The sequence below is a fragment of the Bathycoccus prasinos genome (assembly GCF_002220235.1).
Source record: "Bathycoccus prasinos genomic : Chromosome_12".
Classification (NCBI taxonomy): domain Eukaryota; kingdom Viridiplantae; phylum Chlorophyta; class Mamiellophyceae; order Mamiellales; family Bathycoccaceae; genus Bathycoccus; species Bathycoccus prasinos.
Window position 1 is genome coordinate 1 of NC_023997.1, and position 25,525 is coordinate 25,525.

Here is a 25,525-nt window from a genome sequence, read left to right on the forward strand (position 1 = left end):
TTAATTTGTTCTCAGCCCTTCGACTCATTATTATTTGGCCCGCTTTAAATACAATTTGTCTCTCTTCTTCTTAATCCGCCGCGCTCTTCCGCGCGGCGATAATGATAAAAACCTTTGAGTGAAGATTTTTTTTTTGTTATTCTCACCTTTCTTTTTCTCTCTCCCTCTTCCTGTGTTGTTGTCTCCACATTTGTTTACGCGGTTTTTTGTTGGTTAACGCGCAACTCTTATCAAAGCACTTATCATCGACACCATGGCGGCAACATCAAAAGAAGAAGTGAAAACAATTGGGAACAGCAAGTTTAGCTCTAAACTGAAGGGTTTAAAATTCATGCAGCGAGCGCAGGAGAAGAAAACGAGCGACGACGAGAAAGCAACAACAACAACGACATCATTAACCACGGCGAGAACAACGACAGCAACAACAACAACGAAAGCAACAACTTTAAGTAACAACAAGAACGACGACGAGCACTGGACGTACGAGAATCCAGAGGAGTACGAACGCGCTCGCAAGCAAAAAGCTTTGCAAGAGCAGCTCGCCTCTGTGCGAGAGAAGAAGAAAACATCGAACACGCAGTGGGTATTCGGTCGTCGAAGTTTCGGCGGCTTCAACAAAGCCATTGAAGCCATGGCGAGAGAGCAGCAAGAGAGAACGAGGAAGGCGAAATTAGCGATTCGCGACGCTCGAATAAGTAAAGTAGACAAGAAGAATACGAAAAAAAAGACGACGATTCAGACGACGAAGAGGAAGAAATAGTGATGAACGCGATGATGAATACTCATCATGGTCTAATAGGAGCAGCTTTAAATAATTGTACGAGTAGTAGTTTAAAATAGTTAATACGTTTATAAAGTGACCCATGTGGTGCTCACTTCTTCTTCAAAATTTCTTCTCTTTTCTTCAAAAATTCGCGTTTCGCGGAGAGACATGGTGGAATAAACAGCACCACGGTATGATGGAGAACATTACGAATGAAATCGACGAGGGGAATAAAAAGGACGACGACGACGACGTAAACGATGACGACGCGAAGTGGCTTGGTGTCCCTCTCGAAGATATACCGATCGGGAAGCGACGGCGCTTGTCGCGACAACATTCTTCGCTCTCATCGTCGAACGGTGGGATGCAACAAAACGACGAGAAGGGGAATCCTTCTCCTCCTCAAAATCCTCCTCGTCAGAATACGAATGTTTTATTAAACGACGACGATAAAGTGGATCGTTTCATCAACACCAAGCGAGGATTTAAGGAATGCTTGCACGTGGAATCCGTTCCTGCAAAGATATCGAACAGTGTACCTCTTGAAAACGTCGATAGAAATATCGTGAGCGACGAGATGAAGCTGATTTGTAGGCAAGTTGGTATTGTTCGTATCTACTCTCATCAAGCAGAAGCAATACGAAGAGCGCGCCAGGGCGAAAGCGTAGTGATTTCGACACCAACGGCATCGGGAAAGAGTTTGTGCTACATCATCCCTATTCTAGAGATGATAATGGAGGAACCAAACGCACGGGCGTTGTTGATGTACCCGTTAAAAGCGTTAGCGAATAACCAGGCGGAGAGTTTCCAAAGGTTTATCGACGCGGCGAAACGCGCAGTAGGAGGAGGAGCGAGACAAAATGGGTTGACCAACCACGGGGTGGACTTGGAAAAGATTGCGCGATTAGCGAATTGCCAAATTAAAGTGTGCGACGGCGATTCAGACGCGCAGGAAAAAGCCCAAATACGCGCGGAGAACACGAATAGAATTATAATTACGAATCCTGACTCTCTTCATTGGATGCTGCCGCAGCATCATTTGTGGGGAAAGAAATTTTTTGGCAACCTATCGCTCATAGTTTTAGACGAAGCGCATATTTTTCACGGAGTTATGGGATCGAACGTCGCGCTGTTATTTAGAAGATTGATGCGCGTGTGCAATAGCTACGGTAATCCAACTCCCGAGTTTATATGTACGTCCGCTACCATCCGGAACCCGTCCGAGCACGTCAAGGCGTTGACGACGAGGGATACATCAAGCGTCGCTGAAAGTGGAGCACCGAGCGGAGAGAAAAGGTTCATGCTTTGGCAACCGGCAGAGTTGAAATCGACGAGTAAAGGAGGTGTTGAAGTAAGTGCGGATGATAGAGAGATGGCGGAGATGAAAACTCGGAAGAGTCCGAATCACGAGGCGGCGGTTTTAATCGCAGATTTGGCTAAAAATGGCATTCGATGTTTATGTTTTGTCGAATCTCGAAACCAGTGCGAATCCGTAAAGCGCGAAGTCCGAACGATTTTGAACAAGGATAATTGCTCTTACTTATCGAACAAGATTGAATCCTATCGTGGTGGTTATTCGCGCGCTGAACGTAGAGAGTTAGAAAAACGCCTACAATCCAATCAAATATGCGCGCTCGTATGCACTTCCGCCTTGGAGATGGGAATTGACGTCGGATCCTTAGATGCTACCGTGCACGTAGGCGTTCCAGAAACGGCGAGCTCATTGTTGCAGCAAGCTGGTCGTGCAGGTAGGCGTCGTGGCACTTCGCTCGCTTTAGTCATCGCTCGGGAAAATCCAATCGACGCGTATTATTGCGATAGGTACGAAGAATTGTTCAAACGTCCTCCAGAAGAAGCGTTTATAGATCCGCAGAACGAGGCACTGTTGACTTTGCACTTACCGTGCGCTGCAAAAGAGCTCGTTTTAGATTTATCATCTACGTTCGATACGAAAATGTTCGACTTGAGCACGGAGGAAGTAGAGAAGAAAAACGAAAAGTACGCGAAACTCAACGTTGAAGAGATACACGCCATGAATGAAGACAGTACAGAGCCGAATGAAAGGAAAGCGGTGAAAAAGTACACGCCGTTCCACGCCGCGTTGAAAAAGTTACTCTCAACCCCGACCAATATAAAACCTCTCGTGTTCAACGCTACGACGAATACTTTGATGGAACAGAAAAAATACGGAGTCAACCCGCACTCGGCGGTAATGTTGCGCGGTAATCCGTTCGGCGACGGGTGGTGGCTCGTCTTGAAACCAAAGGAGAGCAGTAGCGGCATTAATTACGAGCAACTGCTTCAAAACCCCGAAACGAAAGGTATGCTCGAGAAACGAAAGTTGCTGGTGGAGTGCGTAGATTCCGATCGAGCTTTGATGCGCCTGTATGTCGGCGGTATCCACCAGACGCGAGACGGTACGTATGAAGTGAAAAAGATTGATACCATGAAACGTATCGCGTTTTGCGAGGAGTACGCACGAAACGGACTCGCGACGGTACCAAAAAAGACAGAAAATATTACTATATTAGATACGAGTGTTGCAGAGAACTGCGCCGTTCGATACAACCGGGAAGTTTTTAATACTCGCGTATCGCTCGGGAACGTCCGTGTGGAGGAGTTTGTTCAAGGCTATCATCGTTATCGCGTCACCGGTGCAGACAGTGGCAAGAGTGTGAGCCAAGTTGAGTTTCAAACGCCGCTCTTGTGCTCAAATTATCAAACAAAATCACTTTGGTTTTCGTTGCCGGAAGATGTTCTGAATAAAATCCCGCCCGAAAACGTCTTTGCGGCTATCTTGGGTGTGCGCAACGTCTGTGTGGAATTGGCGAGCTCCATCGCGTTTTGTTCTAGAAAGGATGTATCGGGCAGTTTCAGATTTTCCAACGATCCACCGAATTCGACATGCGTCATTTTCATATACGATTGTTGTCCCAACGGTGTTGGTTTGTCGGATAAACTATTCGAGCGAGCGGAAGTTTTGCTCGAGAAAGCCGCGTGCGTGGTGAAGAATTGTCAGTGCGAAAGAGGCTGCCCTCTGTGCATATGTAGTGGTCGAGGCGGAGGAGGAGCTGCAGGCGCGAAGAGATTCGTGAAAATGATGATAGAGTGTATGTGCGCACTTTAGAAAGTAGAATACGTGACTTTGTATGTTGACAAGAAAGTTCATTTCCTGACTCTTTTTTCAGCCCATGTACGGAATAGCGATTCCACTTATCGTTCCGTTTTCGGACATCTTGGTTTTGTATACCAAAACTTCGTGGAACTTATCGTCAACCAACGACGCGTAGCGCTCTTTAAAAATCTTGCCTTCGCCAATGCGACCGCTTCTCACGAGATAGTCGTTGGTGCCCCATCTTTTAGGTAAATCGGTGATTGCCTCACCACGATACGAGTGTTTCGCGTGGAAGCGCTTGTGCTCCTCGTCGGTATCGGCAATATTTTGTATCTTTTTGCAGATATCCTCGTCGTTTTTCCCGATGATGTCCTCCTTCTTGAAACCGATTCTGTTCAACAACGCGTCGTTACACGCGGTATATTTCCCTTCTCCATCTTTTACGAACAACATCGCCGCGGACGTCTTCGCAGCTTCCCATAAGATACATTTCTCTTCCTCTTCCTCGGTGGAAACCTCGGAAGAAGGAGAAGAAGTTGAAGATACGACGACAACAGAAACACCTTTATGAGTGCGCGTTCTTGCTGCTTTTGGCGCGCAGAGAGAAAGAAAGCGCTTGGGCAGAGTCAAAGAGTGCGCGCGCGTTGAGTGTGGAACGATGCTGTTCAATGCAAGTGAAGAGGGCGATACCATCTTTAATGAACAAGAGAGGAGCGCGCGTGGTTTTGTTGTAGTGTGAGTGGAAAAAAAACGAGGTAGAAAAGAACAAGAGGGGGTCAAAACCGATTTTTACTTCTCTCCAAAACACCCCTACTAATAAAAATAAATAAACACCCTCGACTGATAATGTTCGTCGATGAAACTTTCAAGCGTCTGTTTTCGCACGCGGGTGTGATTGGCTGCGCAATAATCGATCGCGAAGCTGGTCGCATCGTCCATGCGCGTGGTTCAAAATGTATCAACAAAAGTGATTTTATTGCAAGCGTGGCGTCTTTGTTGACCAACACCGCCTCTTTTTCTCTCAAAAACGACGAAGTTGACTACGACGAAGATGGTCGAGGAATCAATATGTCACCAAGGTGCATACGCCTCCGATTCGAGCGAAACGAATTAGTCATTGCACCGGGAGAGGAATATGCCTTAGTCGTAATCCAAGAGTGTAAGAGATGATGATGGACGTTTTTAAAGTCAATATATAAAATTATAGGTGTTCTGCGCGCGCAGCGTATTTTTTGTTCTTACAATTTTTGTTTTACAAAAGTTCACCCTCATCTTCGAGTTCGCTGGAATCAGAGTATTCCAACTCTTCAGCTTCACCTTCATCAAAATCCTCATCCGATTCGTCCGATTCTGAATACTGCAACTCTTCCAAAACGACGACGTGTTCTTGAAGATTTGGATTTTGCTCTTGCATCTTTTGCCGACTACTCCGTGCTTTCCTTCTCTTCTTGTTCGGCCGATGGACCACCGCTCTCGGATTTACTTCGGAGGCTGATATTCTTTTCGCTGGTTCATCTCCTCTTCTCAATATGCTCCATTTCATGCGTTCGTACTGATCACTCAGCAAGCCTGGAATATACAACAGTAAATCTTTGCTGTCGTACTCCGTCTTTTTCGTAAACTTTGTTTCTAACTTTAGCGCAATATCTCTCCAGAGGAGATATCTGTCCAAATACTTCGCGTCCAAGCCTTTTACAGACTCGAGAACATCCGAAATCAACAAAATATCTTCACGAGATAGAAACGTATCCTGTCGTTGCCTGATGTTTCTGATTATTCTGTTTGCATGCCACAGCGTATCTTTCATATCCTCTAAGTCCGACTCGCCTAAAAGTTGTATGAGTCGGTCGTTGATTGCTCTGACTGTTTTCGCCGGTAAAAAACGCCGTTGCACGTCAATAAAACGCTCCACCATGAAGTCACGTTGTTTTGCGGTTCTGATATCTTGGCAAGTATCATCCGAGCAGCATCCAAATGTTAGTAAGCCATGCGCGAGCAAAACATCCTCCGTGTGGAGCCATTTAGTCCTGGACGGCACATATTCGCGCATACTCCCTTGTTTTGTTTCTTTCTTCTCACTTTGATCACAGCGACCGATGAGTTTCGGCACTAAAAACGAAAGCAGTGAGTTCTCTCCGGGTAAATAACTTCGTTGCATGCGCGTCTTCAACGCAAATTCCCTCGTTAATCGTATCAGTTGCTTGTTTGCTGGTTTCCAAGCAATGTCAGTGACGTGCTCGCTACGTTTCGCTCCCGGGTAATCCATACAAGTCGTTCTGTCATCCACTCTGAACATACAATCTATTCTCGAGAAGTGCAGATTTGGTCGCCTATGTCTCGACTTTGTCGTAATGATTCTATCTCTAGGAGACATCCAAAGTTTACCTTCTTCTTTCGTGAATCTGAGAAGATCAGGACGGACTGAACGCGCGAACTCTTCCACGTCACCCATAAATTGAGCCGCGTTGCGAATCATATCGTTATCGAACACATTTACTACAAGTGCCGCCGATTCTCTTCTTGCTTTGAACTTCAAACTCAACACGTCAAGCATGTCTTTATTCCATTTCACGAACTCTGAATTGAGCGAGAGATCCGCGGGACCTTCGAACTCGGTTGAAAATCCCTTGATTTCTCCGCAAGCATGTAGCGCAAACGTCTGTACCAGAAGTTGCGAATGGATAGCTATTTGATCGCGCAAAAGGTGTACTTGGCTCTTAGTCATGTGCGACTTTCTTTTCAGCTCGATCAGCTTTTGTGCATTCCTAGTCGCGACTCTCTGCGATTGTCTCGTCGCGAGTATCACGTGTTGTGGTATCACCTTTCCAACTCCCTTTCCCGCCTCGCCTTCTACATTGCGATTCTCTTTGCCGGCGTCTCTGCAGTCTCGTTCCAAACGGCGTCTTTCCGCTCGCAACTTCAACTGAAATTCCCGCGCGCGCACATCCTCGTCTTCAAAATCTTCGTCGTCGTCATCATCGTCGTCGTCAACATCATCATTGTCGTTATCGCCTTTTGTATTAAACGACACCGCTGCTATACTTTCCTCATTCCTATCCGGGCCGTCATTTCCACCGTCACTTGCTCCTATATTATCCAACAGACCAACGTCATCGTTCGTGTCTATGACACGAACTGCGCTCAAGAAATCCTCGTATATATCTTTTTCACTCGTGAACATCATCTCTTTCTCGTCTGGTAACGTGTTCAGCCGTTGTTCTAGTTCATCAAGCGAAACGTCGTCCATATTGAACCGCGCACGGGTTCTTCTTGCGATTGGTCCGGCGCTCGGCCGCGAAGCGCTTCTGTTCAAAGCGTCGTTATCATAACCGCCAACGTCGTCGTCTTCACTATCCGAAAAGTAATGTAGACTACCAGTACCCGACATGTGATTTACTCCATTTGGCGCGTTGATATCATTTAGAGCTATTTGTCGCTCGTAAAAGTCGAGAGACCCCGGAAGCGCCTTCATCGGCGACGCTATCGCCGGGATCCATCCCGTCGTATCTCTGATGATATCTTTTGATACTTCTTTTCCTACTGGCAATTTCGCAAATTTGGCTACTCCTCTTGTCGCTTCGTACATTTGTGCGGGCTTATTGTCCGGGATAAGATCAAATTGAACGCGTCGTACCCCTGCTCTCGTGCTCTTCTCTTGCTTTTGTACGGTTGAGAACTTTTCCGCCTCGAGTTCTTCGTATCGTTTTGCTCTCTTTTCGTCGCTATCGCTATCGCTACCTGCATCCTCTGACTTTTCCTCCGATTCTGAATACTCCAATTCTTCGCACTCTCCTCTGACTTTATACGTCGGTGATGAGCTGAGCTTCCCAGATACAGAACGTTCTACCTTCATCCTTCTTCTTCTCTTCCCTTCTTTTTCTTTTTCTTCTTCTTTGTCTGAGCTGTCTTCTTCTTCTTCATCGCCGGAAGAGAAGTCGTCGTCGTCGTCGTCGTCGTCGTCGTTGTCGTCTTCTGAATCGTCTGAACCAGAACCACCGGAATCCCACTCTAAATTCCCAATTACGTAATCTTCGTCGTCCGAATCGTCGCCGCCGTTCGTCGTGTTTGATGATTGCGGCAGTGCTTTCTTCATCGTCGTCGAAAATTTCTGCTTCTGCGGAAATGTTCCCGTCGCCGTCGTCGTCGTCTTAGCACCTTCCTTTGACTTCTCCGCAGCCGCGAGCAGCGCGGCATCTGAGAGCATTCTTAATTCGCTCATGTCTTCCGATTTATGCTCTTCGCGTCCTGTCTTTTGACATGTCACAAAAGGAACGACAACCAACACTGATGAAAGCACTTTTCACAACTTCCACAACTTCTTTTTGAATTTTTCTCTTCTTCTTTGTTTGTGTAAAAATGAAGAGTTTCGGCTGCTCTGCTGTTTCTGTCTTTTGTTGTGGGTTCAGTTAGAAATTTCCTCATCACAAAAATAACACTTCTCTAAAACTCCTTTCGGGATGATATACTGCGAAAAGATGGAGTGTTGCGGAATCCGCAATCAGTTGAATGTTACAACGTGTGGCCCATCCACGCGTAGCTCGTCGTCGTCGATTAAAACTTCGGCGCTTCAAAGCAAACGAATCAGTTGGGAAAAATCATCGAAAAAAGGAGCCGTATCCTGTTATCCATCATCATCATCATCAACAACAACAACAACAACAACAGGAACAAGGAGTAATCAGAGTTGCAACAGCTGGAACGCATCTTTGCCCTCCTCTTCGCGCGCATTCGCGATGGGATCAGTCTCGCTTTCGTCATCTTCATCATCATCTTCGTCATCTACCGCTCGCGCGTTTACTTATTTTTCAGAAGCAGAACTCAGCGGGGGCAAGGTGAGGGAGAAGAAATCTGGCTTCGAGCCTGTCGCGGATAGCGGTAACGGCGGTGGTGACAACAACAACGGTAATGATAACAATAACAATGGTGGTAATGGTGGTAGTAGCGGCGGTAATAGTGGAAATAGTGATGACAGCGAAGAGAACGAGAATGAAGCCGATAATAATAGCAGCGCTCTTTCAATATCGGCTTCTTCTTCAACAGACGGCTCGATTCCAACATCAAAAGTCGAACAGCTGTGTAAAGAACACAAAGCGCCTTTACCTGAGGATATGCTCACTATGATTCGAACGTCCAATGGCGTTTCTGCTGCTGTTCTGATGCGTTGGTTCGACCTCGCGAACTCGAAATCTTTCTTCATGAAGCACGTGGTATCAAAATTTGCGTTTTTTCGTAACCGAGCGTTGATGGATGCGAGTTTCAGTCGTCGGCTCTTTACAGATATCTCGATTGATGTTGCCTTATTATCATTCATAGAGTTTATGAGAGTGCGCGCGAGATCACCGTCGTTGTCGTCGTCTTCATCGTCATCCTCCAAGAATAGCAAAAAGAATAGCATCAACAACAATAAAAAGATGTATAAGAAGTCGGGAGGAGCAGGACCCGCCCCGCCTTCTTTTTGGGACGAGTGGGAATTTTTCGCGTGTGATATTCTCGCGGCTATCGGCATGAACGCGGCTATTGTGAGCTTAGTTTCACCGGCTATCCGCACAAGAGGATCGATCGGTCTGAACGCGTTCACGGCAACGCGAAAACGAGGTAGATCCGTAGCGTTTCTCACGATCTCGGCACAAGTTGGCGTGTGTTGCTATGCCATGGGATTTGTCATGCAAACGTTGGCGGAAGTTTTATACGACGCTCGAACGTCTTCATCTTCGTCTTCTTCAATTGGAGAGGGGAAGATGGCGACGGCTCAACGAGTCGGGAAGCACTTTGGTTCGTTTGCAGCGACGAGCTCTTCTCCGCGACAGCACGCCGTGCTCGCAGTTGAACGATACGTAGAGAAAAAGGTAGCCGGGGCCGCGATGGTGACAACATCTGTGGTCTTGCGCGCATCCAACTCCGTATTCGGTAGTCGAGAATTTCAAAAGCAGCAGCGACAACATATTGTTGCGTAAAAGTAGATAAATTGTTCATTAGTCTTGCGTGTATAGTTCTAAAAAGTAGTAGTACAACTAGTATATTTATACACTTTATCCTCTCAAACGAACGCTTTGCGCTCTTCTAAATCTAAGGTGCCCTCGCGGTCAACATGCTTCAAAAGTCTCGGTGGCGTCCTCGCTGGTTTCGGTAATCCTCTCGGAAATTTGTGCGGTTTCAATAGCGCGCGTAATCCTAATCGATTGTAGTGAACTTTGGTAACTCGTCCTCCGTTCTTTTCGATGAGCGCCTTTGCTGTTTCTGAACACCGAGACACTTCTATATCCAATTTAAGCGTAAATGGTACATTCTTTTTCTTCATCCTCTCATTATCCTCTTCTTCATCGTCGAATTCATCTTCTTCCACGTCTTCAATGTCGTCCATTTTACAGTTTCCAGCCAACAGCTTCACTCCGAATCTCGTTCTTCGATCGAGCAATCCGGCGGCTAATAAGTGTTTCATCGTCACGACGTTCCCGATCGTTTCAGAGCTGAAAGCGACGTTCTTTTCGTTTTCAAACGTTCGCTGGATCTCAGATAAATTTAGAACATTAAATCGCATCTGGTTTTTGTTCGTAAACCCGCGTTTGGGTAACGTCAATCTTAATGGCGTTTGTCCGCCTTCAAAACCTAGTCTCGGTCCTCCACCTGAACGCGACTTTTGTCCGTTGTGTCCTCGACCAGCGGTCTTCCCTTTTCCCGATCCGATACCTCTACCTTTTCGTTTCTGATACTTTCTCGATCCAGGAACGTCTCGCAAGTTGTTCAAACCTAAAACACCTTCGGCGGCGATGCTCGAACCGGGCTCGACGACGATGCCTCTCTCGGAAAGTTTTGTTTTTCGTTGTTGTTGTTGTTCTTTTTCGATCGAAGAAGAAGAAAAAGAATTTTTAAAACCACCTGATAAGCATCGAGCGGCGGAAGGAACGATTCGATGGTACGAAGTAGACGTCGTCGTCGCTCCTTCTATCTCGCTCGTCGTTAGACACATTCTTCGCAAGGAAGAAGAGAGCGCTCGACGCATTTTTACTTGCAAAGTACGTAAAGTGTGGTGATTGTTGTCGTGTGTTTTCTTCAGACAGAGTTTCTGATACCAAAAAATGTGATCAATCGATCACAAACAACAACCAGTTTGGAGCAAAAAGAAAAAAAAATTCAATCGACGAAAATTCACCCTCAGCCGTCATTTTCGAACGCGCCGCAGAAAGAGAGAACGCGCTCTATCTTAAAATAATCTAAATTAGAAGAAAATGCCGCAAAACGAGCACATCGAGCTTTTCCAGAAGCGATACGGTAAACGCCTCGATCATGAGGAGAAAGCGAGGAAGAAAGAAGCGAGAGAGCCGCACAAGCGAAGCGCCATGGCGAAGAAACTTATCGGCTTGAAGGCAAAATTATACAGCAAAGAACGCTTCAAGGAGAAGATCACGATGAAGAAAACAATCAACCAACACGGAGAGAAAGGGAGAAAGAGAAAAGTGGAAGACGAAGTCGCGCCAGGAGCTATTCCCGCGTACTTGATGGACAGAGAAACAACTTCGAGAGCTAAAGTACTCTCCAACACGATTAAACAAAAACGGAAAGAGAAGGCGGGGAAGTGGGAAGTTCCTTTACCGAAAGTTCGACCAATTGCGGAGGACGAAATGTTCCGAGTCATGCGTTCTGGTAAAAGACAGAAGAAGACTTGGAAAAGAATGATTACGAAAGCGACGTTTGTTGGACCAGGTTTCACGCGTAAACCACCAAAATACGAGCGCTTTATTCGCCCGTCTGGCTTGCGATTCACGAAAGCGCACGTCACACATCCAGAGTTGAAAGCGACGTTTCAGTTGCAAATCCTAGGCGTGAAGAAGAATCCAAACGGGCCAATGTACTCATCCTTAGGCGTGATGACAAAAGGTACAGTCATTGAGGTTTCAGTAGAGGAGTTGGGATTAGTTACGCCGGGAGGTAAAGTAGTGTGGGGGAAGTACGCGCAAGTTACGAATAATCCAGAAAACGATGGCTGCGTGAACGCGGTGCTCCTCGTTTAAAGAGATTCATTCCACATCGGAAGAAATAATGTAATTGTAATTGCCACTCAAACACCATCGCTTTGCCGGTGGTGTAATTTGTACAAACGCACACATACTGTGTACGGAAAGAGATGGACCTTTTTCTTCTATTTTTTATATTCCCTTTTGCCTTGTCACGTTCGTGCTTGCATTGATTGAGTGCTTTTTTTGTGCTTTTTCAGCCATGAAACCATGAAAACACGTCATTTTTATTCGCGACGGCACCTTCCTTTGTTTTCATAGAATAAAAAGGGAGTTGAGAAGGACAACTAACGCGGTCTGTTTTAAAGAGTGGACGCAGTAAATAATCCTTCCCATCACTTCTTTCGATCTCAATTCTTCCTTCGCAGCTTTGCGTCGAACGTGGTGGTGATATAGAGGAACAAGATGGGAAAAGGAAAGGTGAAGACGGCACCCTCACCCACGGGAAAAGATGGAGAGGAAAAAGAAGACGATCTTACTCCTATTCAACCGGTTCCGTTTATGCAATTGTTCCGGTTTTATACCACTCCGGATATCCTCATGCTCTTGGTCGGTTGTGTGTTCGCAGCCATTGGTGGATTGTGTTTCCCCGGCATCAATATTGCGTTTAGAAATATGATGGATAGCACGGCTGCGTCTGCGACGTCTTCAGATCAGACAAAAAATGCCGTCATGTGGATGGAAATCGTCGCGTTAACGCTTGGGACTTCTCTATTCTTAGCGTACGGTTTTGTATCATGGGCTGCGAGTCGAAACTCGAGACACGTGCGACAGAAATACGTCGAGTCGTTACTCACGCAGGATGTCGCGTTCTTCGACGAAGCGAAAGCGGGCGAATTAGCTTCGTATACTGCGGAGAAAGTGAACGAGTTACAACAAGGTTTATCGAAGAAGTTTGCCGAGCTCGTGCAAGCGTTCTTTCAAATGGCGGGTGGCTTCGGCGTCGGATTTTACTTTTCGTGGGAACTTTCTTTGGTTATTTTAGCGACGACACCTTTATTGGGCTTTGCGACGATGATGCTCGTGAAAACCGTCTCTGGATTTGAAAAAGGCGTAGAAGCGTACAAAGCCGCCGATGCGGTGGCCACGGAGTCCTTAAATGCAATTCGCGTAACGAACGCGTTGAACGTACAACCAGTCATGGCGAAACGGTACGACAGCCACTTGGGCGCCGCCGAGAAAGAAGCGGCGACGCGCACGTGGAAGGCAGCGTTTTCCGGCGGCTCCTTGTTTGGGACGATGTTTTTGATGTACTCGCTCGGTTTATGGTACGGGAACAAGCTTGTGGCAGATTCCATGGACGATGCGTTGAAGAAATACCCACCACCAGATGGCTTAACAGACGCTTCGAGTATCAGCTGGTCGATGCACAACGAATTCGCCGCACCGTATTGTGGATTTTATAAAAGCAGCTCCATAATTTCCGGGTCCGACTCGTACTCGCAGTGCATGTGTAAACTCGAATACCCGGCGGGATACGAATCTCCCAATTGCGGATGCGGCTACCGCGAGGTAAGTTCGGTCGGCTCGTTACTCGGTGCTTCGAGCGACGTGTGCATGTCCGGCGGAACCGTCGTCATGGTATTCTTTTCTGTTCTTTTCGGAGGATTCGCGCTCGGGCAAGCCGGTCCGGCTTTTGAAGCTTTGGCGAAAGCACGCATTGCCGCCGCCAAAATTTACAAAATCATCGATCGCGTGCCAGAAAACGGTATCGATACGAGAAATCCAACTGGGAAGGAACTTTCGTTTCCTATCAAAGGTGACATTGAGTTTAGGAACGTGCACTTCGCCTACGGCGCTTTGAATCGAAAAGTCTTCGCCGGCATAAATTTGAAAATCGACGGTGGAACTATGTGCGCGCTAGTTGGCCAAAGTGGATGCGGTAAATCAACCATCGCGAGATTGTTGGAGCGGTTCTATGACCCGCAACAAGGAGGGTGCATCACCTTAGATGGCGTTGACATCCGGACGCTCAAGATCAACGCCCTGCGTGACGCGATAGGTATCGTATCTCAAGAACCGCTACTCTTCGAAGCTTCAATTGCCGAAAATATCGCAGCGGGAGCGATTTCATCGGTCAAGTCTTCCATCACTGACGCAGACATTGAACGCGCGGCGCGCGTTGCGCGAGCGCACGAATTCATTCAAAGTTTTCCTGATGGCTACCATACCATCGTAGGTGGAAAGAATGCAAAGCTTTCGGGCGGTCAAAAGCAGCGAATCGCAATCGCGCGCGCGGCGCTTCGGAACCCGCCCGTGTTGATATTGGACGAAGCAACATCGGCATTAGATACCGAGAACGAACGTCTCGTTCAAGCGGCCTTGGATGCTTTGGTTTCGGGTGGTTCGAGAACGACTATCGTCATCGCGCATCGCTTGACGACGGTGCGAAACGCAGACAAAATTGTCGTCCTCGGTAAGCCCGGGAACGATCCATCCGCCGGTAGTGAAGTCATGGAGCAAGGTACGCACGATGAGCTCATGAAGTTGGGTAAAGACGGAAGGTATCGCGCGTTGGTTGGTTTATCGAAAGATGACAACGCACCGTCAGTATCATCGAAATCGATGAAAAAATCGAGTTCGAAAGCATCGTTTGCCTCGCTTGCTTCTGCGGAAAACTCGCAAATTGATGGCAAAGGCTTTTCGGGTGGTAAATCTGATAGCTACGCCAACTTGAGCGAAATTTCGAAGGGAGACGAGGATAAAAAGAAGAAGAAGAAGAAGAAGGGCGCGAAATCGGATAAATACGAAGTGAAAACGAGTAGAATTTGGAGCTACTCGAAGCCGGAGTTTCCACTCGTCATCTTCGGGTGCTTTGTCGCCGTTGTAAACGGATGCATCATGCCCGCGGTTGCGTTTGTTTTCGCCGAGATCATGGCGTTGTTCTTCAATTTCGATACCGACTATATGCGCGATCGTTCAGAAACGTTAGCAATCGCCATGTTTGGCGTAGCCATCGCGGCATTTATTGCTTCTGGTGTCCAAGGTGGTATATTTGGCATCGTTGGCGAACGGTTAACGAGGCGTTTGCGCTCGCACGCTTTTCGCGCGATGATGCGTCAAGATATCCCATTTTTTGACAACACGGATAACTCTGTTGGCGCGCTCACGCAAGTGCTGTCCGTGGAAACCTCCAAAGTACGCAACATGACTGGGCAATCGCTCGGTGGATTCATCCAAACGGTTGGCGCGTTAGGCTTTGGCCTCGGCTTGTCGCTGTCGTCTTCCTGGAAGTTTGGCCTGTGCTTGCTCGCCGCGGTTCCCATATTATCTGTTGGGGAAATGCTCAATATGAAAAATCTCGGCGACGGCGGCGCATCGGCAATTACTGATGCGACGAAGAAGTCATCGTCCGTCGTGAGCGAGGCTGTGCAGATGATTAGAGACGTCCAAGCGTTTGGCTTGGAGAAACGCATCGCCGGTTTGTACGACACCTTATTAATTGAGCCGAGCCGAGCCGAGCGAAACGAATCCATGCGCGCAGGTGCAACATTTGGCATAAGTCAGGCAGTCACTATGGGTTTTTATGGTTACGCGTTTTGGCTCGGCGGCTACTTCATCAACAAAGGCGAATTGACCTTTATCGATTTCATGAAGTCCCTCTGGGCCCTCGGTTTCTGCGCCGCCGGCGCTGGACAGGCGGCGATGTTTATGGGAGACAAAACCGCAGGAAACGCAGCGGCGAGTCGAATTTTTGAACTCATCGATCGTGAACCGCCAATTGATACGAACCCTTTCGTTGAAAGTGGTGATGCGCGCGTCATTCCAATGACGCGTGCGCAGGCGAAAGAGTCGAATTGCGGTACAATTGTCGATAATTTCTCAGGATCCATCGAATTTCAAGAGGTGAAGTTTTCGTACCCGACACGAGATGCGCCAGTATTAAACGGTTTGAACCTGAACGTGAAAGCCGGTGAAACCATCGCGCTCATTGGTACGAGTGGCTCTGGCAAATCTACCGCGGTGCAGCTTTTAGAACGTTTTTACGATGCAGTCGCGCCAAAATCCTTGGCTGCGAAGAGTAACGATAGCGAGGGTGATTTAACCTCTTTAGTTGTTCCCGGGGCTGATTGCGGCAAGATTTTCTTTGATGGCGTCGATATCAAAGAGCTCGACGTTATGTGGCTTCGCGCTCAAATAGGTCTCGTCGAGCAAGAACCCGTCTTATTCTCGGGATCTGTACACGATAACATCGCCTCTGGCTCGCCGACCAGCGAAGCTTCTCGCGAAAAAGTTATCGAAGCTGCTAAAATTGCAAACGCGCACGAATTCATCATGAACATGCCGCAAGGGTACGATTCAGATGTCGGCGTCGGTGGCTCATTAGTTTCCGGAGGTCAAAAGCAAAGGATTGCGATTGCTCGAGCGATCGTACATGAGCCAAAAATTTTATTGTTGGACGAAGCGACGTCGGCTCTCGATAATGAATCAGAGAAACTAGTCCAATCCGCGCTCGATGCCGTCATTGCAAACGGTAAACAACGGAGTACGATTGTAATCGCGCATCGATTGAGCACGATTCGAAATGCAACGCGCATCTACTTGCTTGACAACGAGAATGGGGTAGGATCCGTGGTTGCTGAGAGCGGATCGCACGACGAACTCATGCGCAAGGGCGGCAAATATGAACTCTTGCGCAACGCATACGACGACAAATAATTAAAGAAGATTAAATACACAAATGAACATACTCACACATACATACATTACTATTAAAACTACTATTTGTACAATCTATTCTCTTCTATGAATTCGGCGACGAAAGGATTCAATTCCTCGATGGTCGATGGTTTATTTCCGCTACTGATGGCCTCTCGAACAGCAGTGCTCGAAACGTCTCTCAGGCCTGATATATTATCAAGGAAAACAACGGACTTTGCTTCTTTTATCATCGTAGGCGTTGCCGTTGCCGTCGTAGGTGCGGTCGACGAGATTCTAGGAACGACGACGAGATTCGTCGTTTTCAGAATCTCGTCTCCGCGTATCCATTTACCACCAATTAAATCGTCGTACGCGTCTTTGCCCATCACGAACGTATACTCGATGTTCCTCTTTTCAAAGTCATCCTTTTCCTTCTCGTAGACGTTTCTCAAATAGTCCAACAACTCAAACGTCCCTACAATAGTCGCGTTTGCGTCTCCGGTTACTTTCCTCTTCCACTCAGTCGCTTCGAGTTCGATTCTTCTCACTTTGACCCTTTGCACAGAGTTTTTTCCTTCTCCGGGGATCGAGAACTGTTTCTCGCACATTTCGCATCGCTGCTGAAAATTTGGCATTTTCGTTTTCAGCATCGCGTCATTTTTGGATTCAAACGCGTGTCTGTACACCGGCACGACCCACACTTCGTCGTACAATTTGTCGTCGTCATCGTCGTCGTCGTCACCATTCGTTTTAATCCTTTCCATCGCTAACAAAGCCTTGACAATTTCTCCGTGACCTCCTCTGTCCGTCACTGGGTTTGCGCTCAAGCCAAACAGCGCGATGTTTTTTCTTCTCTTCTTCATCACGAGGACAAAAAACCCCTAATAAATAATAAAGGATTTCTTTTGCGTCCCGATCTCTCCTTCTCTTTTCCACCCCCCACTACTTGTTCGTTCTCATGCAATCAATATATACTCGGGTTCTTAATATGCACTAGTTTGGTTCTTCTAATAACTACCAGTAGTCGTAGGTAGTATCCATATATTTTATTATTAGGTGTGTTCTTTTGAGTGTTTTTGACGTGTTTTTTTTTCTTTTTCAGAGTGCAACAACATCTTCACAACCACCAGTCAAAAAGACGAAAACACCCAGGGGGTAACGACGAGAGAAGAAGAAGGAGAGAAAGAATGAACACGACGATTTTTTCAGCACCGTCGTCGGCGTCGTCGTCATCGAGTTCGTCTTTATTCGTAGCTTGGACTGACGCGGCAGCAGGAGGAGCTACTCTGAATACAAAGCATATTCGTTCTCATCTTCGTCGTCATCATCATCGACAACGCAGCAGAGCAGAGGATTATCCATTCAGAAAACTTTCATCATCGACCACGAGAACTCGCGCTTCCTCTTCTTCCGACGATACTAATACTGATACTACAAGTTCATCATCATCATCATCTTGGACGGCGAGAGAGAAAACGCAGATGAATAAAAATATCGATTACTTGTACGAACTCGGGAAGAACGATACGGGAAACACAAACACAAACGTCGGAGCGAAAGAAGGAAAGATTGACGATATTTTCGCACGGAATCGAGGCGATGGTGAATTTAAACTCGGGGCGGATTCAGACATCGCCAACGGCGATTTGCGCTTTCGGTTCCAAGAAGTTCGACAGTTTAACAACTTAGTCGGAGACTACTTCGTTCCAGAACAGTTCATAGAAAAAGTAGCTTTACACGTGTGCAAAAATTTCATGTGCGCCGCGCAACCGAATAGTCCGAATGTCCCTTTGATTTTAGGCGTCTGGGGTGGTAAAGGATGCGGGAAAACGTTCAACTTAGAACTCGCGTGTAAAAAATTAGGAATGATGCCCATCGTAACGAGCGCGGGTGAACTCGAAGATGAAAGCGCGGGCGGGCCTGGTAGGCTCATACGACAAAGATATCGACGCGCGGGAGAAGTCGTTCGAGTGCACGGGAAAATGTCCTGCTTGATTGTGAACGACATCGATGCCGGATTGGGATGGTTCAAAGATACGCAACAAACGGTGAATAATCAAACTGTGTGTGGAACGCTCATGAACTTGTGCGACCATCCTGAGTTAGTTTCTTTAGGCGAAGAGCGCCGCGAAGACGGCTCGAATTTACAAACCGTGAGAATACCCATCATAGTCACCGGGAACGATTTGAGTCGTTTGTACGCACCGCTTTTGCGAGATGGAAGAATGGAAAAATGGTACTGGGACCCTCAATTCGATGATATTGTAAACATGGTAGACGCTCTGTTTAAAGACGATCCGTTGTGGAGTATTGATGATACGAGAGCGTTGGTGGCAAAATTTCCGAACCAGCCGCTGGATTTTTTCGGAGCTACGCGTTCCACGGTGTACGACGACGCCATTCGTAACTGGATGATTGGCAACTCGAAAAAGAAGAACGGCTACGACGATCAGTTTGGCCAAGTATTGATGAAAAATTTAGCTCTTGGGACATCTGGTGTGGATTTATTTGGCAACGTTGGTACGGATGAAGCGCCTTCTTCGGCTTGGAAGTACCACGCGCCTCTGGAGATTGTCCAGTCCGAGAAGACGCAAATCACCACGGAAAGCGTAATGGCAGCTGCAAAAGAGTTATCGAACCAACAAGATTTGGTCAACTCAGAAAAGCTATCGGTAGAGTATATGAAGTGGCAAAAGAATCCCGAGGATTTAACCCCGGAAGAAAAAGAAGCTATGGAAGCTAAACGATCTTGGCAAAAAACGATGAAGAAACGAGAACAGGAACGCGAGTTAAGACGCATGGAGATGCGTTCGAGCGCAGCGAGCGAGCAAGCCTTGAAAGCGCGCACACTAATGCTCGAAGCTACAATTCGGCGAGCGAAAGAGAAGAAAGCACAGCGAGAAGCTGAAATAGCAGCGAACCCATCGCTAAAGCTCGAAGAGGCTGCGAGAAAAATGAACTCAGAGGTAGCGAAAAAGCAAAACGCCATTCCGGGACCGCCGTCTCGTAAAGATAGTAAATATACCATCGTATCTGTTGAAAGCGCATTTGATGCCTTCAAGGCAAAAATGTGCAAAGTGGTAGATGTACGAGACATGCGATCGTTTAGACGCGAATCTGTCGTCGGATCCATCAACCTCCCTATTGTTAAAGTTGAAGGAAAACCGCTCGCGTATACGTACGAAGCGAACGCCGCAGATTTTATCGAGCAGTTTACGAAGATGTTTACGAATAAAGAAGAGATGATTGTATTGTTAGGCGGTGATGCAATAAACGAAAGGACAAATCTTGAAATCGACAATCCCGAACTAAATGGTTTAGCGGCGTATTTGGCTGAAAACATCGGATACGAAAACATCGCGGTCGTTCCGGGCGGTTACGATGGATGGGTCCGCGAATACACTCCGGGTGGTAAGAAGAGACTGAAGGAGTGGTCGCTCGATTATGTCACCGGTGCAGCTGGAACAACGTGCGTTGGTGCCGAGCTTCCCGTCGTTGGTTCTCTCGCAGACGAGCGTCGCGCAGCTGAACTTGAAAAACTCGAGAAGTTGAAGAAAAGTTTGGCGAGTGGCGACGCGTGGAAACGCGCGTTTGATTCTCGAAGCGGTAGGATGTACTTCTACCACAACAAGTCGAAACGGACACAAAATCAAAATCCAGAAATGTATAATGCTAAAACAGGACGTTGGAAGTTGCTAGACCCGCTGGGCGAAAATGAAAAGGAAGATGAGGAAGAGGAATGCGGCGAAGGCATAACTAATGAAGATGATGAGGGTTCAAATGCAAAAGTAGATATCAAAACGATTACCATCGACGAAGCCGTGGAACGTTTCTACTCGAAGAAAGCCGTCCTCATTGACTGCCGAAACGCATTTGATATTAAAACCGAGAGTATTGAAAAGATGTTGACATGTCCGTTGCGACTTGCGAAAGGAACAAAGTTGAGTCCGGAGTACGATCCTGTCGAAGAAAAAGATTATATAGAAAGTCTCTTGACATTGCTAGGCGGAGGAGGCGACGCCACCGAAGTAAAAGCACAAACAATCATTTTCGTTGGGGGTGATTCAGATGAAGAACAATCGCACATTGCCGCATCGCGAGCGCTTCTGAATGGATTCGAAAACGTAGAAATAGTGGACGGTTCCGTTTCAAAATGGCTAAAATTTTATAGTCCGTCCGGAAAGAAGAAAAAGGTCGTCGCAGGTGGCGCCTATAAAACCGACCTGTTAGCGACTGGCGCGTTCAATCCGTTTGCTGGAGAAAGTTGATCGCACTAAGATGTAATAAATATCAAAATATGTAAAACTAGTAACTAGAATGCAACGCGATACATCATCATTATTGCCGACGGCGGCGGAGCTTTTGGTGGCTTTGGATTCGCGCGTCGCGCACCACTTCTCCCCGGCGGCGTCGCAGATGAAACTCGTCCTCCTCGTCCTCCCGCGAACTTCCTTTGGGAGGGCTGATCTGACGGCGCCCGTTGTTGTTGCTGTTGCTGTTGCTCTCGTGGAGGCGGCGAAGATTGCGTTCGCTGCTGCGGCTGTCGCGTCTGTTGTTGCTGCTGATTATTCCACTGTCCCCCTCTGAATCGTCGCTTTCTCCATTCCTTTAACACTTGCGCAACGTCACCGTCGTAACGTCGAATTGAGGTAACACCTTCAGTTAATGATTTACACCCGGGAGGCGTGATTGTGCTTCTCCACGCTTCCATCTCTCTCGTCGTGTAAAAGTCTTGTTCCTCCACGTCCTTTGTATCTAATACCTTACGCTTCCAGTACAGCACGGGGCTTCCAATCGTGCGCAGCACCTCTTCGTCCTTCGATAAAGCTTCGTCTGCTGATAATCGCGCTACCGCAGCTTCGAGCGATGGTAGCGACATCGGTGGTTTATCGACGTGTACGTATGCGTTCTTTACGTGTTGGAGATGATTTCGATTCAATCTGCGCAGCTCATCTCGAACTTCTTCGTAAGACTTGTACGTTTTCTTAGACGGAAATTCAAGCGGAGGGTCCTCGTATTCAGACGCGTCGACAGTATCATCGCTCACTTCATCGTCGTCGTCGTCGTCAGTTGAGAGAAAAACTTTTACGCTACCCTCTTCGTCTTCGTCTTCAATATCATCGTCTCCCTCTTCGTCTTCTATTATGATGACATCTGAAATATCGTCGTCACTTTCGTCGCCATCGTTCAAAACTTCTACATACATCGGTGATTTTCTCGCTAACAATTCGTCAATGCGGGATGTGTTCCCACTTTTCTTCGATTGATTCTGCTTTGGCTCGTTTCGTTTTACAGTATCGGCAGACTTGTTTTTCAACCCACCAAGTGCTTTTGCAGTCCTATTCCCGGAGAGTTGCTGCTGCAACGTTCTTTCCAACGGAGCGACTTTGATACGATGCTTAATACATCGCGCGCAGTAATCGCACACGAATAGTTCGCGCAAAGGAGAATCTGGATCTACCAAAGCTTGAATGCCTTTGCACAACTGAGCACGACCGCCTCGTGGAATCACCGCTAACGAATACGCCAAAGGCGTAATAGGTGCCTTGTTGTAAAAAACAGCCTCTGCCCGAGTCTTATCTCTCAACGGATCGCAATTCTTGTCAAACGTATCTGGTATAGAAGCGTAATCGAGTAAATCGTTTCCACCGAGACCACCAACTTGGTTTACTAATCGCGGTCGCGACGAGGAATCGTAAAGCGTATAGAATGAAAAATCTGCACATTCTCCCGCATGATACGTCGCCAACACCCACTCGACGCCGTACATGTAATCGTACACGCGTTTCACGCTGCTGTCGTTGTTCTCGTTCACGTCCGAAAAATTGTTCCAAACGTGTGCAAAATCTTCAGCTGGCATGTTTGCAAGCGTAGAGTAGTTGATTGAAAAATCCTTGATGGTTACCATGTCCTTGGCGAGTGGACTCGCGTATTTGCTCGTGTGTTTAAAAGCACTCGCATCGTTCTCTTCCAACCAGTCCAAATAATTTGGATTTAAAAGCGTTCCGGCTACGGCTTTGAGCATGGCCCAATTTACCGTGTCATCCATTCCCGTCATCGGTTGCGAACGCCGATCTCTTTCCAAACGAAGTTGAAACAAAGGATCTTTCGTATTCGAGGGAGGCCCCGGGAATAAACGGTTTCGACCTTTGAACATTTTACAGCTCCTCACGCGCACGTAATTTCTCCACGAAAACTTCACCCCAAATCGACTCCCACTAATGTAATCATTACCTGACATCACAGACAAACCGACAAAATCCCGTCGAATCGCCGACAACTCCTGTGCGTATTCCTTTGGGCGCTTTTTCCGGTCTGGTAGAATACCGTCCCACCACAGTTGCCCGTCGTCACCTTCATCGCTACTCCTATTCTCACTGCTAGAATTATTGCTATTGTTATTCGAGCCTTTCGCGTGCAAAGCTTGTGATTCCCCACCACTACCACCGCCTCTTTTCTGGTTGTATTCATTCATTTCCATTTCCCTTTTCGCTTGCCTTTTAGATTTACTCCCAGCCCCAGCGCCGCCGACGCCGCTCAAGTTATTTTCCGCGCTGAGCACTTTTGAATTCGGGTTTAAACTCATCGCTAATTCCTCGTTGAACATTCTGGCTGAAAACACGAGTCTCTGCGCACCACTAACGAACACGTCCATGGTTGGATTAACCGTCAGCGCCAAAAGAATGGCGTCGGAATCTTCGGAAACGACGCAGTGCGTGTGATTTTGAAAGTTTGGATTTTCCTGTCTCAACTGCATGGCTCGAACGAGTTTAATTTCACCTTCACCCGGCACCGTCGTTCCCGAGAGCTCGTATAAAATGTCCGGACCAAAATCTTCTCGGTGTACTTTTGACGCGATGTAATACTCAATCGCTCGATCGACTTTCAGCGCTAACCTCGACCCGGGCGTAATTCCGAGTTTCATCATTCTCGATAAATCCGTCGATAATGGTTCTCTCTCTCCCGACGATAGTCTCACTCGTCGTCGTCGTTGCGTGATGGTCTTAGCCATTGGCGCTGGCCCGTCTAAAGCGAACGTAATCGAATGTCTCGGTCGCGTTCGACGAATGATACCGGTCAACAAACCGAACAACTTTTTGTAAAAGGCGGACTCTGTTTTCGTGTGGTGCGCGGCGACATGCAAGACGTTATTCACATCCACGTACACGTGGTCGAACGATGCCAGTCTTCTAGGGTCCAGTTTATACGCACTTTTAATATCATGCAACGACGACGACGACGAAGAAGAAGAAGTAAAGTTACTGTTACTTCTGTTGTTGTTGTTGTTGCTGTTCTTCTTGTAGTTTTTTCCTCCGTCTGTTTTCGGTTGAGCGAAGCTCTTCTTGAACTCTTTCTGCATCATCTTGTTAAACCCAGAGATTCCCATTATGACGTACGCGTGTATATCTTCTCACGAAAGCGCGCGGCGTGTTTGTTTCTCTCTCTCTCTCTCTCTCTCTCTCTCTCTCTCTCTCTCTCCCTCTCTCTCTCTCTCTTTGTGTGTGTGTGTGTGTGTGTATATGTATATATATCTTTCGCTCTTTACTTTACGACCCGACTAAAATACCGAAGGAAATGTGTTGAGTTCGTTATTGACGATGGAGAATTTTTAATCCCCGGCGACTTTTATATCGCATGTGGGTGGTCGTCCCCGCGGGTTACTAAGAATGCACTCTACTCGAGCGTTTCAGAGAAAAAGAGAAGATTGCGTCGTTTACTCCTTCTCTCACGTCGTCGTCGTATCCTTTCTTCTCTCACCTTCTTTCTCTCTCTAAACGGCCGCCGACAATAAAATTTGGAGAAAATTGGTTTGTCGTTGTGTTTAAAACTCACCACCAAAACCTATTTAAATTGGAGCAGAAAGAGTTTTTGTCGTTTGTGCAGAAGGAACAACTTTTTTTTACTCGCAGAGTGATTTTGAAGAGTTGCCTCATACTCATAGATAGGAAATGACGACGGGAAGAAAAGAAACATAGCACATCACGCTTTTCATGTTGGCGAGACAATATCATATAACGAATCAACAGTATTGTCCTCGCGACGAAAATCTGTGCCGTCGATGGTTTGTGAGAGGAAGAGGAAAAGGAAGATTGGTTTTTGTCTGGAAGGCAACGACGAAAACAGACAAAAACGAGAAACAAAACGAAAACGAAAAGAAAAAGAGCAGCGGCAGAAAGAAAGAACGAGTCGACCGACTGGTCTCGAGATTGGGATACTGCGATGGAAGGAGTCGCGTGAAGACTGAATTTCTAAACAGAAATCGACTCTCTCTGTCTTCCAATTCGACGATAGAAATTAAATCTTCGTCGGAGAAAGTAGACCCGAGCGACGTACTCATCGATGGACGACATTTAGAATCCAACGAACTCGACGGGGTGTTGATTTTATTTCACAAACCGAAAAACTGCGTCTGCTCGAAAGAAAAAGAGGAAGGAAATAACGTGTACGATGAACTAATGAAAGCGACTCTAATGGATGAGGACGACGCAGTAAATGGTAAGGAAAGAATAGAGAGATGGTTAAACAGAGTTCCCGAGATCAACACCGTTGGACGCCTCGATAAAGACACGACCGGGGTCCTTCTCTTCACGGACGACGGGAAGTTATTACACGCGTACACTTCTAAAAAGGTAGAGAAAGTGTACGAGGTGACGTGCGATAGAGAGATTCCGTCCTCTTCGATTTCGTTATTTGCGTCAGGAACGATGAAACTTTCGGGAGAACCAAAAGCGTGCTTACCGGCGAAACTCGAAATTCATAAAACAGACGCCGCAAAGGCAACGATTACCCTCTCGGAAGGTAAGTTTCACCAAGTAAAGAAAATGTTCTTCGAAGGTTTGGGTTGTATGGTAATCGAATTACACCGATCAAGTTTTGCTGGGTTCGTATTGAAAGATGGTTTCGAACCGGGAATGTGCGAACTGTTAGACATTACGAAAGCGCGGGAGGTGTTTAATCTCTAAAATCGAAAGAAAAGTGAAGCGCTCGAAACTC

At 47.0% G+C, this 25,525-nt stretch overlaps 13 protein-coding genes across 13 annotated transcripts; 8 read left to right on the forward strand and 5 right to left on the reverse strand.

The window, feature by feature from the left end:
- Positions 1–253: 253 nt before the first annotated feature.
- Positions 254–760, forward strand: Bathy12g00010 (unknown protein; the record flags this gene model as incomplete). The annotated part of the gene is made up of 1 exon (XM_007509922.1): positions 254–760. The coding sequence occupies one exon, from the start codon at positions 254–256 to the stop codon at positions 758–760; it is 507 nt and encodes a 168-aa protein (XP_007509984.1).
- A 199-nt stretch (positions 761–959) lies between these two features.
- Positions 960–3,890, forward strand: Bathy12g00020 (ATP-dependent RNA helicase; the record flags this gene model as incomplete). Its single annotated transcript, XM_007509725.1, has 1 exon — positions 960–3,890. One exon carries the CDS (start codon positions 960–962, stop codon positions 3,888–3,890), a length of 2,931 nt encoding a protein of 976 aa, XP_007509787.1.
- Positions 3,891–3,947: 57 nt separating this feature from the next.
- On the reverse strand, positions 3,948–4,571 carry Bathy12g00030 (unnamed protein product; the record flags this gene model as incomplete). Its single annotated transcript, XM_007509713.1, has 1 exon — positions 3,948–4,571. The coding sequence occupies one exon, from the start codon at positions 4,569–4,571 to the stop codon at positions 3,948–3,950; it is 624 nt and encodes a 207-aa protein (XP_007509775.1).
- Positions 4,572–4,724: 153 nt separating this feature from the next.
- On the forward strand, positions 4,725–5,048 carry Bathy12g00040 (unknown protein; the record flags this gene model as incomplete). Its single annotated transcript, XM_007509813.1, has 1 exon — positions 4,725–5,048. The coding sequence occupies one exon, from the start codon at positions 4,725–4,727 to the stop codon at positions 5,046–5,048; it is 324 nt and encodes a 107-aa protein (XP_007509875.1).
- Positions 5,049–5,130: 82 nt separating this feature from the next.
- Bathy12g00050 (unknown protein) lies at positions 5,131–8,097 on the reverse strand (the record flags this gene model as incomplete). The annotated part of the gene is made up of 1 exon (XM_007509987.1): positions 5,131–8,097. One exon carries the CDS (start codon positions 8,095–8,097, stop codon positions 5,131–5,133), a length of 2,967 nt encoding a protein of 988 aa, XP_007510049.1.
- Positions 8,098–8,353: 256 nt separating this feature from the next.
- Bathy12g00060 (unknown protein) lies at positions 8,354–9,832 on the forward strand (the record flags this gene model as incomplete). The annotated part of the gene is made up of 1 exon (XM_007509604.1): positions 8,354–9,832. One exon carries the CDS (start codon positions 8,354–8,356, stop codon positions 9,830–9,832), a length of 1,479 nt encoding a protein of 492 aa, XP_007509666.1.
- An 83-nt stretch (positions 9,833–9,915) lies between these two features.
- On the reverse strand, positions 9,916–10,878 carry Bathy12g00070 (50S ribosomal protein L15; the record flags this gene model as incomplete). The annotated part of the gene is made up of 1 exon (XM_007509783.1): positions 9,916–10,878. One exon carries the CDS (start codon positions 10,876–10,878, stop codon positions 9,916–9,918), a length of 963 nt encoding a protein of 320 aa, XP_007509845.1.
- A 226-nt stretch (positions 10,879–11,104) lies between these two features.
- Positions 11,105–11,887, forward strand: Bathy12g00080 (predicted protein; the record flags this gene model as incomplete). Its single annotated transcript, XM_007509636.1, has 1 exon — positions 11,105–11,887. One exon carries the CDS (start codon positions 11,105–11,107, stop codon positions 11,885–11,887), a length of 783 nt encoding a protein of 260 aa, XP_007509698.1.
- A 408-nt stretch (positions 11,888–12,295) lies between these two features.
- Positions 12,296–16,549, forward strand: Bathy12g00090 (ATP-binding cassette superfamily; the record flags this gene model as incomplete). The annotated part of the gene is made up of 1 exon (XM_007509941.1): positions 12,296–16,549. One exon carries the CDS (start codon positions 12,296–12,298, stop codon positions 16,547–16,549), a length of 4,254 nt encoding a protein of 1,417 aa, XP_007510003.1.
- Positions 16,550–16,611: 62 nt separating this feature from the next.
- Bathy12g00100 (unknown protein) lies at positions 16,612–17,394 on the reverse strand (the record flags this gene model as incomplete). Its single annotated transcript, XM_007509875.1, has 1 exon — positions 16,612–17,394. The coding sequence occupies one exon, from the start codon at positions 17,392–17,394 to the stop codon at positions 16,612–16,614; it is 783 nt and encodes a 260-aa protein (XP_007509937.1).
- Positions 17,395–17,718: 324 nt separating this feature from the next.
- Positions 17,719–20,799, forward strand: Bathy12g00110 (predicted protein; the record flags this gene model as incomplete). Its single annotated transcript, XM_007509693.1, has 1 exon — positions 17,719–20,799. The coding sequence occupies one exon, from the start codon at positions 17,719–17,721 to the stop codon at positions 20,797–20,799; it is 3,081 nt and encodes a 1,026-aa protein (XP_007509755.1).
- A 70-nt stretch (positions 20,800–20,869) lies between these two features.
- Bathy12g00120 (predicted protein) lies at positions 20,870–23,918 on the reverse strand (the record flags this gene model as incomplete). Its single annotated transcript, XM_007509847.1, has 2 exons — positions 20,870–21,104; positions 21,145–23,918. 2 exons carry the CDS (start codon positions 23,916–23,918, stop codon positions 20,870–20,872), a joined length of 3,009 nt encoding a protein of 1,002 aa, XP_007509909.1.
- Positions 23,919–24,522: 604 nt separating this feature from the next.
- Positions 24,523–25,494, forward strand: Bathy12g00130 (pseudouridine synthase; the record flags this gene model as incomplete). The annotated part of the gene is made up of 1 exon (XM_007509861.1): positions 24,523–25,494. One exon carries the CDS (start codon positions 24,523–24,525, stop codon positions 25,492–25,494), a length of 972 nt encoding a protein of 323 aa, XP_007509923.1.
- Positions 25,495–25,525: the final 31 nt, after the last annotated feature.